The sequence below is a fragment of the Pan troglodytes genome, chromosome 6 (genome assembly GCF_028858775.2).
Source record: "Pan troglodytes isolate AG18354 chromosome 6, NHGRI_mPanTro3-v2.0_pri, whole genome shotgun sequence".
Lineage (NCBI taxonomy): Eukaryota > Metazoa > Chordata > Mammalia > Primates > Hominidae > Pan > Pan troglodytes.
Window position 1 is genome coordinate 13,340,753 of NC_072404.2, and position 12,183 is coordinate 13,352,935.

Here is a 12,183-nt window from a genome sequence, read left to right on the forward strand (position 1 = left end):
TAATGTTTAATTGTAATTCTTTAATAACATATTATATCGAGCACTAAATGGAACTTTTAAGTTTTATAAAGAGTATCTACAAAAACCCTAGAGCAGAGGTAATAATAATGAACTGTTGAAATCTTTCCTGTAAAGGAAACCTATAAAGGAAAACCTATCAGATTAACAGCAGATTTCTTAGCAGAAACTCTACAAGCTAGAAGGGATTGGGGTCCTATCATCAGCCTCCTCAAACAAAACAATTATCAGCTAAGAAGTTTGTTTCCACTGAAACTAAGCTTCATAAATGAAGGAAAGATACAGTCTTTTTCAGACAAACAAATGCTGAATTTGCAACTACCAACCCAGCACTACAAGAACTGCCAAAAGGAGCTCTAAATCTTGAAAGAAATCCTGGAAACACATCAAAACAGAAACTCTTTAAATCATAAATTTCACAGGACCTATAAAACAAAAATATAATAAAAAAAGGTATATAGGCAAAAAATAGCACAATGAATGGTACCTCACATCTCAATACTAACATTGAATGTAAATGGCCTAAATGGTTCACTTAAAATACATAGAATTGCAGAATGGATAAGAATTCACCAACCAATCTGCTGCCTTCAAGAGACTCACCTAACACATAAGGACTCACTTAAACTTAAGGTAAGCTGATGGAAAATGACATTTCATGCAAATGGACACCAAAAGCAACTAGGGGTAGCCATTCTTATATCAGACAAAACAAACTTTAAAGCAACAACAGTTTAAAAAGATAAAGAAGGTCATTATATAATGATAAAAGGCCTTGTCCAACAGGAAAACATCACAGTCCTAAATATATATGCACCCAACACTGGAGCTCCCTAATTTATAAAACAATTACTAATATACCTAAGAAATGAGACAGACAGCAACACAATAATAGTGGGGCACTTCAATACTGCACTGACAGCACTAGACAGGTCATCAAGACAGAACGTCAACAAAGAAATAATGGATTTAAACTATACCCTGGAACAAATGGACTTAACAGATACTTACAGAACATTCTACCCAACAACCACAAAATATACATTCTATTCAACAGTGCATGGTACTTTCTCCAAGATAAAACATATCACAGGCAACAAAACAAGCCTCAATAAGTTCAAGAAAATTGAAATTATACCAAGCAGTCTTTCAGACCACAGTGGAATAAAACTGGAAATCAACTCCAAAATGAACCTTCAAAGCCATGCAAATACATGGAAATTAAATAACCTGCTCCTGAAAGATCACTGGGTCAAAAATGAAATCAAGATGGAAATTTAAAAATTCTTCAAACTGAATGACAATAGTGACACAACCTATGAAAACCTCTGGGATACTGCAAAGGCAGTGCTAAGAGGAAAGTTCATAGCCCTAAACACCTATATCAAAAAGTCTGAAAGAGCACAAACAAACAATTTAAGGTCACACCTCAAGGAACTAGAGAAACAAGAACAAACCAAACCCAAACTCAGCAGAAAGGAAATAAGCAAGATCAGAGCAGAACTGAATGAAATTGAAAATTAGATAAATGAAACAAAAACTGGTTCTTTGAAAAGATAAATTGATAGACCATTAGCAAGATTAACCAAGAAAAGAAGGGAGAAAATCCAAATAAGTTCAATTAGAAACGAAACAGGAGATTTACAACTGGCACCAAAAATCTAAAAGAAATCCAAGCAGAAATCCAAAAGATCATTCAAGGCTACTATGAACACCTTTATGCGCATAAACTAGAAAGCCTAGAGGAGATGAATAAATTCTTGAAAAGATACAACCTTCCTAGCTTAAATCAGGAAGAATTAGATACTCTTAACAGACCAATAACAAGCAGTGAGACTGAAATGGTAATTTTAAAATTACCAACAAAAAATGTCCAGGACTAGACGGATTCACAACAAAATTCTACCAGACATTCAAAGAATTATCAATCCTATTGACACTATTCCACAAGATAGAGAAAAAGGGAACCCTCCCTGAATCATTCTATGAAGCCAGTATCACCCTAATACCAAAACCAGGAAAGGACATAACCAAAAGAGAAAACTACAGACCAATATCCCTCATGAACATATATGCTAAAATCCTTAACGAAATACTAGCTAACTGAATCCAACAACGTATCAAAAAGATAATCCACCATGATCAAATGGGTTTCATAACAGGGATGCAGGGATGGGTTTAACATACGCAAGTCAGTAAATGTGATACACCACATGAACAGAATAAAACAGGCTGGGCATGGTGGCTCACACCTGTAATCCCAGCACTTTGGGAGGTCAAGGCAGGCAGATCACTTGAGGTCAGAAGTTCGAGACCAGCCTGGCCAACATGATGAAACCCCATCTCTACTAAAAACATAAAAATTAGCTGGATGTGGTGGCGGGCACCTGCAATCCCAGCTACTCAGGAGGCTGAGGCAGGAGAATTGCTTCAACCTGGGAGGTGGAGGTTGCAGTGAACTGAGATGGCACCACTGCACTCTGGCCTGGGCAACAAAGTGAGACCCTGCCTCAAAAAAACAAAACAACAAACAAAAATCACATGATGATCTCAATAGATGCAGAAAGAGCATTTGACAAAATCCAGCATCCCTTTATGATTAAAGCTCTCAGCAAAATTGGCATACAAGGAGCATACCTCAAGGTAATAACAGCCATCTATGACAAACCCATAGCCAACATAATACTGAATGGAGAAAAGCTGAAAGCATTCCCTCTGAGAACTGGAACAAGACAAGGATGCCCACTCTCACCACCCCTCTGACACATAGTACTGGAAGTCCTAGCCAGAGCAATCAGATAAGAGAAAGAAATAAAGAACATCCAAATCAATAAATAGAAAGTCAAACTGCCTGTTTGCTGATGATATGATTGTTTACCTAGAAAACCCTAAAGACTCCTCCAGAAAGCTCCTAGAATTGATAAAAGAATTCAACAAAGTTTCCAGATACAAAATTAATGTACACAAATCAGTAGCTCTTCTATACACCAACAGCAAACAAGCCGAGAATAAAATCAAGAACTCAACCCTTTTTACAATAGCTGCAAAAAAATAAAATAAAATACTTAGGAATATACCTAACCAAGGAGGCGAAGGACCTCTACAGGGAAAACTACAAAACACTGCTGAAAGAAATCATAGATGACACAAACAAATGCAAACACATCCCATGCTCATGGATAGGTAGAATCAATATTGTGACAATGACCATACTGCCAAAAGCCATACACAAATTCAATGAAATTCCCATCACAATACCATCATCATTCTTCACAGAATTAGACAAAAACAATTCTGAAATTCATATGCAACCAAAAAAGAGCCCACATAGCCAAAGCAAGACTAAGCAAAAAGAACAAATCTGGAGGCATCAATTACCTGATTTCAAACTACACTATAAGGCCATAGTTACCAAAACAGCATGGTACTGGTATAAAATAGGCACATAGACCAGTGGAACAGAATAAAGAACCCAGAAATAAACCATCATACTTACAGCCAACTGATCTTTGACAAAGCAAACAAGAACATATAGTGGGGAAAGGACACCCTATTCAACTGGAATAATTCGGCTGGAATAATTGGCAAGCCATATGTAGAAGAATAAAACCGGATCCTCATCTCTCACCTTATACAAAATCAGCTCAAGATGGATCAAGAACTTAAATCTAAAACCTGAAACTATAAAAATTCTAGAAGATAACATTGAAAAAACTCTTCTAGACATTGGTTTAGGCAAGGATTTCATGATGAAGCATCCAAAAGCAAATGCAATAAAAACAAAGATAAATAGCTGGGACTTAATTAAACTAAAAAGCTTTTTCACAGCAAAAGGCACAGCAAAAGGAACGGTTACCAGAGTAAACAGACAACCCACAGAATGGGAGAAAATCTTCACAATCTATACACCTGACAAAGGACTAATATCCAGAATCTTCAATGAACTCAAACAAATTATCAAGAAAAAAACAAACAATCCCATCAAAAAGTGGGCTAAGGACATGAATACACAATTCTCGAGAAGATATACAAATGGCCAACAAACATGAAAAAATGCTCAACATCACTAACGATCAGAGAAATGCAAATCAAAACCACAATGTGACACCACCTCACTCCTGCAAGAATAGCTATAATCAAGAAATCAAAAAATAATAGATGTTGGCACGGATGCAGTGAACAGGGAACACTTCTACCTTGCTGGTGGGAATGTAAACTAGTACAACCAGTATGGAAAACAGTGTGGAGATTCCTTACAGAATTAAAAGTATAACTATCATTTGATCCAGCAATCCCACTACTGGGTATCAACCCAGAAGAAAAGTCGTCATTATACGAAAAAGATACTTGCACATACCTGTTTATAGCAGCACAATTTGCAAATGCAAAAACATGGAACCAACCCAAATGCCCATCAATCAATGAGTGGATAAAGAAACTATGATATATATATTATAGTGTGTGCGTTTGTTTATATATATAGTGTGTGTTTATATAGTGTGTTTGTTTACATACATAGTGTGCGTGTTTGTTTATATATATATGATGGAATATATATACTGTATACTATATATACATTATATATATTGTGTATATAGTGTATATATAGTATAACATATATATTATAGTGTGTTTATATATATGATGGAATACTATATATATACTGTATACTCTATATATATGATGGAATACTATATCTATATGGAATATATATATATGTGATGGAATACTACTCAGTCATAAAAAGGAATGAATTAATGGCATTCGCAGTGACCTGAATGAGATTGGAGACTATTATTCTAAGTGAAGTAACTCAGAAATAGAAAACAAAACATTATATGTTCTCACTCATATGTGGGAGCTAAGCTATGAGGACGCAAAGGCATAAGAAAGACACAGAGGACTTTGAGGACTCGGGGCAAAAGGGTGGGAAGAGGGTGAGGGATAAAAGACCACAAATTGGGTTCAGTGTATACTGCTTGGGTGATGGGTGCACCAAAATCTCACAAATCACCACTAAAGAACTTACTCATGTAACCTATCACCACCTGTTCCCAAATAACCTGTGGAAATAAAATAATTATTTTAAAAAAAGAATATACTAGATTTATAATTAACCAGATACCTGTGTGGCATGGTTGTCATGTATACAGTTCAGAAATGTACATACATAAAGAACAATGACAATTTTATTGGCATTGTTTCTAGTGTACACCCTATTATACAGTACCTTGTCCCCTTTGATTGACAGGCCTTGTAATCCCTGTGGGCCAGTTGGTCCTTCAGAACCTTTTTCACCCTGAAAGTACAAGGGAGGGATATCAATGCACCAACCAAAATCTGAATTTTAAAAGAGTTTACATTACAAATACTATGAATTGTGCTTCAAAATTATTTTTTAAATAAAGCATCCAAAGTCACTGTTTACTACAAATGGGTAATTCTAATTGACTCTGAGATTTGCAACTTGCAAAAAATACATTAGTCATAACACTTAAACAAGAAGGAAGCTATCCAAGCAAAACACATATGTAGCATCCCTGAAGTTAGAAAAGAGCTCAGTTCCCAATTTAAACAAAAATATTCTGGAAATGGATCACCTAATCAATCACATAGTATAACTAACTGGATCAAGCCTCCTTTTCCTTAATATTGCTGAAACTGGGTCCATCACACAAGGAAAATTTATTTCTCGTACTAATATGTGAACTAATACTTGCTAGGATTAGATTATTACTTTTTTTGTTGTTTATAAACATTCATTGAAAATTTATGTTTAAAAGAATTCATGGAAAATCTTCTTAGATATGCTCCTACAGTTACATGACATAAGTGAACAGCTCTGTCCTTAATATAACGTATATTGTCATAATACTTCATGCATTTTTATGAAAAATAAACCATATAATAAATCAGAAGCAGCATTCATTTAATAAATTTATTAGAACCAAGAGTAAAATCAAAGAACATTTACAAATTAGCCCCAAATAGTACATACAGAGAACACCCATTGGTCTGACTAGTCGGGGAATGAAATATTCTGATTCTGGGTTCTTCTGATCATTACCACAGAATATAACTGCATATACTTGATCCTAAAGCAGCACGGAACACGATATGTTCTTTCTTTGATGAGATAGAGGTCAATGCCCATGAGCTATTACATACAAGAGTATCAATAAAGTATGATAATACCTCATATAATATAAAAGTATGTTGAACCTGTCACTATGAAATACCCTGGAATATTCTTCTTAATGTTTCACATATTCATTTCTCATTTATTTCTTTCTCTTTAAAAAACACAGATTTTAAAGAGAAATAATTCTATTTGAATTTTTCAGAATATTTGGGCTACACATAAATAGAAGTAGAAATTTACTAAGTGCCAAAAAAATCTCAAACTGTGTATTACAAAACTTTCGGTGATGTCATGCCAAGTTGCTGACCTGTCTTCTGATAGTGATACTGTGATTGGTCAAAGGTGTTAGTAATATCCCTTTATCCAACATATTATTTCCATTATCATGACAAATTAAAATGTGTTCATTAACAAGGGCGTCTTTTAAAATTTAACCCAGCAGTCACTCACAACTAAGGATGAATTATTTGTTTTTATCTAATTGTTTTCCCTCTAGTAGAGATTTAGGATTCTCATAGATAATTGAATATCGATCATGGTGGAAGAAGCTGAGAATGAAATGCACTTTTAGAGCATGAGGCCATACTGAGAAGGCCATATCTTAGTCAGCTGATGGAATGACTGATGTGGAGGGTCTCAGACACTTAGAAAGCAGCATGTACTTCTCCGGGCAGTATGTGTGTATATGCATGTGTGTGTTTTTTGGGGAGACTTTGGAAATAAAGGAAGAAGGACTCCAAAATGTATCTTTACGTACTCTGAAATGTTGTTGATGCCGCTCATTTTGGAAAACACTTTTTAACATGCCCTTCAGCAAATGTGCCAAAGATTATATACAAACTGCCTATATCAGGGGACAGCAAACTACAGCCCATAAGCCAAATTCAGCCCACTGCCTGTTTTTATATTATAAATATAGTTTTATTGGAACAGCCACATTCCTTCATTTATACATTGTTTACGGCTGCTTTCAAGCTACAACAGCAGTTAAGTAGTTACAGCAGATACCATATGGCTCACAAAGCCTAAAATATTTGCTATCTGCCCCTTTACAGAAAAAGTTTGCCAACCTTTGGTGCAGAACAACTTGAGCTCCAAGAATTACATAAGGGAAATGACAGGAAATTCTCAATGGCTAGTTAAAAAGGAAGTCTTTCATAACATTTTGTTTCTGTAGTAAAATTTTCTTTCTTATTATATTGATGGCAGTACTATTACAGATTGGTTTCTTATCTGTGTTTCACGAAAAAAGCTGTGAGCAAAGCATTGCCATAGCTACACTCGATGATTTAACTTCTGGGCATAAGGATGTTATTTATCACTGTGGCTTTAAATGACTACAAACTACTTTAAGAGATTTTTCTAATTTCATATGTAGTAATTACATGAAGTAGAAGTCTTTCAATTACTTATTTGTAGTTCCAAATTTTACTGTATTTTCGCATTACAGGGAAATTTACATATTCCTTCATTAAATGGAATAAAGATGGTCAGAAAAATAATTAACTTCTAAAAATTGGCTAGGACACATTTTTAAAATTTGTAATTCACGAGCATGTAAGACAAAGCACCTTTTCCTGGTACAGAAGGTATTGTTACCTTTGGTCCTGGAAATCCTTCTCCGGGTAAGCCCCTCTCTCCTGGTACTCCCTCAGGACCACGGGGACCCTGGTTAGGATAGGAGAAAATGAGGAGCAGGAGGAGAGAGAAAATGGAAAGAGGAGTGATGAAAAAGAGGAAAGAGGAAGAAAGAGAATGGTTATATTTCAGTTTACATGCCAAAAAAAAAAATGGATAGTTGGATCTGTACTAAACATGTACAGGCTTTCTCTACTTTATTAGTTCCTAAATACTATAGCATAATAACTATTTACACAGCATTTACATTGTATTAGGTATTGTAACTAATCTAGAGATGATTCAAAGTATACCAGATGTGCATAGGTTATACGCAAATACTATGCCATTGTGTCTGGAATTGGTGGGTTCTTGGTCTCACTGACTTCAAGAATGAAGCCGCGGACCCTCGCGGTGAGTGTCACAGTTCTAAAAGGCGGTGCGTCCAGAGTTTGTTCCTTCTGATGTTCAGTTGTGTTCCCAGTTTCTTCTTTCTGGTGGGTTAGTGGTCTCGCTGGCTTCAGGAGTGAAGCTGCAGACCTTCGCAGTGAATGTTACAGCTCATAAAGGCAGTGTGGACCCAAACAGTTAACAGCAGTAAGATATATAGCAAACAGCAAAAGAACAAAGCTTCCACCATATGGAAACGGACCCCAGCAGGTTGCCTCTGCTGGCTAGGGCAGCCTGCTCTTATTCTATTATCTGGCCCCACCCACTTCCTGCTGATTGGTCCATTTTACAGAGAGCCGATTGGTCTGTTTCACAGAGAGCTGATTGGTCCGTTTTGACAGGGTGCTGATTGGTGCGTTTACAATCCCTGAGCTAGACACCAAAGTTCTTCACCTCCCAGCTAGATTAGCTAGATACAGAGTGTCGACTGGTATATTTACAAACCCTGAGCTAGACACAGAGTGCTGATTGGTGCATTTACAAACCTTGAGCTAGATACAGAGTGCCGATTGGTGCATTCACAATCCCTTAGCTAGACATAAAGATTCTCCAAGTCTCCACCACATTAACTAGATACAGAGTGCCGACTGGTGCATTCACAAACCCTGAGCTAGACACAGAGTGCTGATTGGTGTGTTTACAAACCTTGAGCTAGATACAGAGTGCTGATTGGTGTATTCACAATCCCTTAGCTAGACATAAAGATGCTCCAAGTCCCCACCAGATTAACTAGATACAGAGTGCTGATTGGTGCATTCACAAACCCTGAGCTAGACACAGGGTGCTGATTGGTGTGTTTACAAACCTTGAGCTAGATACAGAGTGCTGATTGGTGTATTTACAATCCCTTAGCCGGACATAAAGGTTCTCCAAGTCCCCACTAGACTCAGGACCCTAGCTGGCTTCACCCAGTGGATCTCGCATGGGCTCGCAGGTGGAGCTGCCTGCCAGTCCCGGGCCCTGCGCCCGCACTTCTCAGCCCTTGGGCAGTTGATGGGACCAGGCGCTGTGGAGCAGGGGCCATGCTCCTTGGGGAGGCTCAGGCCACACAGGAGCCCACGGTGGGTGGGGGAGACTCAGGCATGGCCGTCTGCAGGTCCCAAGCCCTGCCCCGCAGAGAGGCAGCTAAGGCCAAGTGAGAAATCGAGCGCACTGCCGGTGGGCCAGCACTGCTGGGGAACCCGGTGCACCCTCCGCAGCTGCTGGCCTGGGTGCTAAGCCTCTCACTGCCCGGGGCGGCAGGGCCAGCCGGCTGCTCCAAGTGCGGGGCCCGCCAAGCCCACGCCCACCCGGAACTCTAGCTGGCCTGCAAGCGCCGGGCAGCCCCGTTTCCACCCGTGCCTCTCCCTCCACACCTCCCCGCAGGCTGAGGGAGCCGGCTCAGCCCTCGGCCATCCCAGGAAGGGGCTCCCACAGTGCAGCGGTGGGCTGAAGGGCTCCTCAAGCATGGCCAGAGTGGGCACCGAGGCTGAGGAGGCGCCAAGAGCAAGCGAGGGCTGCGAGGGCTGCCAGCACGCTGTCACCTCTCACCATTTTATACAAGGGACTTGAGCATCTGTGGATTTTGGTATCTACAGAGGTCCTTAAACCAATCCCCCATGAATACCAAGGAATGGCTAATGACTGTGGCTCTATTTAAATTTTTAGTGAGAATCCTTCTAGTCAACTCAATGCTGATCAGTAGAATTGTAGAGCTACGAAGAATAATATTCCCATTGTATTAAATACTCGTTCCATTTGATTGGCATAAAATGTTCTATTCCAGTGTTCTCAAAGTAGAAGAAAATGGAAATTAAATGATGCTTTGAAATAAGAATTAAGAAATAAATTATCTGAGGAAATGCTAAAAATCTGGAACTGTGTGGCCCAGAGAAGGATGCAGAGTGATTTAATAATTTAATTATCAGGGGAGTGCTGTGAAGAAATCATCACACAGCTGTTTTAAAGCATTAAGTGCTGTTTACGTGTGTTTCAATTTCTGTACTGATAAATTTGGATTAAAACTTGAATTATTTCAGGAACTGGTTGAACCCACAGGCAGTTTTATATGCAAATTGAAATCTTGATAGGATCATTAAGGGGAAACATGATTTTCAATTGCAATGATTCAAATTAAGAAGTTCATGTAACTATTGCTCAAAAAGCCACTAGGAAAGATGACTTCTCACATGAGTTAAGAAAAACACAGTCTCAGGCTTTGAAATGGACTTGCAGAAAATGTACTAATGGAAAAATAAAAGAGTAATAGTGAGGTTTTCATTTAAATCAGAAATTTTTAAAGACGATAATTTTTCTCTCCTTTTCTTCTTGGCCAGAAGGTAAAAAAGTAGTAAAGGAACTTACAACAAGAATCTTAGAAGAAGAAAATGAAGCTTTTTCTCTGATGAATCTAAACAGATAATTAGGCTTCACTTGCCAGAGAAATAAACCTATGATGGAACAAAGTCTGCCAAGGTTCCCGCAAGTTCCTAAACCAGCACACTACAGACACTGAATGATCTTTGGGCTTGAGATACAGTAATCCAGGGTGATTTAAGACGCTTTTCTCCTCAAGCCCAGTAGCAGAACGAGGATGCAGCATTATACTCATCAGTGACTGATCATAGTTATAGATTTGTAAGAAAAAGATCTGGTTTTCAGTGTTTAATTTTTTTGTCTTTCCCTAATGTTTTATATTTTACAAGACAATCTTCTTTAGTATTTATGCATACTGATTTCGTAAATAATTAAAAGAAAAAGCTAACATCTTTTTCAATTTAAATTGTAACACTTAACAGAAACCTAGCTTTTAACACTTCCAAGACCTTAATGAAAGCACTAATATCCATGACAGTTTATTCTACTGGCAGAGCAATTAGCTAGTAGGAAAATAAATAGGAGCATGAAAATTATTAATAGATTGCAAACTCAACCAAATTATTAATAGATTGCAAACTAAACCAAAAGTGCCAAGCCAACATCACATACTTTAACAAAGAAAACACATACTTTAACAAAGAAAACATTGACAAATTATTTTTTCCCTAATAATATGACAAATGAAAAAAACCACAATTTACATTAAATGTAAGGAAGTATTTTTCCAGTTCACTCAACTTTTTTCATTCATCCAACAAAGATATACCAAACTTCTAGCAGGTAAAAGGCATTGTACTAGGTTCTAGGGATAGCAGACAAAACTGCTCCCTGTCTCACGGAGCTGACAATATTGCATAATAGTTAAAAGCAGATTTTGGTGTCATTTGTACTGAGGTTCAAGTCCCAGCTCTGCTACATAGTAGCGGTTTCACCTTAAACAAGTAAGTCAGTCTCTGCAAAGCACAACAGCCTCCTCAAAATGGTGATAATAATAGTATCTACCTCAACCACAAGTGTTCATGTAAGGATTAAGTCAGAGAGATTTAAATCTTTTACAGATTAAGCACTCAATAAATATCTGCCATCATTATCCAAATTATTTTACTTGAGTCCTGTAATTGCTAAGAATGTCCTTTCATGGAAGTTTTTACAAATAAAGGCAGTCTCCGAGTGAATGATTTAAATTAAACAATGTGTAAAAAGCATGCTGCACTGAATAAACACTGAATCTTCCTTCATTCTCTGCGCTTCTAGAGTACGTTAGCTAAACTGGAGGTGAAAATATTGGATCTTTAAGGAGCCAAGTATTCAAAACTGCTGAGAACAGAGAGTTAATGCTAATGGACAGTCTTTTAGGAGAAAAAAGCAGTGATCCAAAGTGTAATTACTATAAACCATCAGAGTAATATTCCACGCCATCAGTATATTCTCAAGTCTTCCAGTTAAACACTCAGCATGGAAGATGATCATTAGCCAGAGAAGAGAAGTAGAAGGTACTTGGGTTAAATGGTTATAGTTTAATTTATTAAGATAGTACCAAAAGATTATTTTTAAAATCCAGAAATCCTTCTATTAAAAAATCTCACTGTCCTTTCTAA

The 12,183-nt window shown here is 37.5% G+C and overlaps 1 protein-coding gene across 5 annotated transcripts in view; it reads right to left on the bottom strand.

Moving 5' to 3' along the window:
- Positions 1-12,183, bottom strand: part of COL28A1 (collagen type XXVIII alpha 1 chain) — a 177,025-nt gene that overhangs the window by 101,792 nt on the left and 63,050 nt on the right. For all 5 annotated transcript variants that reach the window (XM_063815224.1, XM_063815223.1, XM_063815221.1 and 2 more), the window contains 2 exons: positions 7,760-7,828; positions 5,249-5,317 (listed from right to left, as the gene is read on the bottom strand). In XM_063815224.1, coding sequence (XP_063671294.1) covers positions 5,249-5,317; positions 7,760-7,828 — 138 coding nt within the window. The remainder of the gene's footprint in view (positions 1-5,248; positions 5,318-7,759; positions 7,829-12,183) is intronic.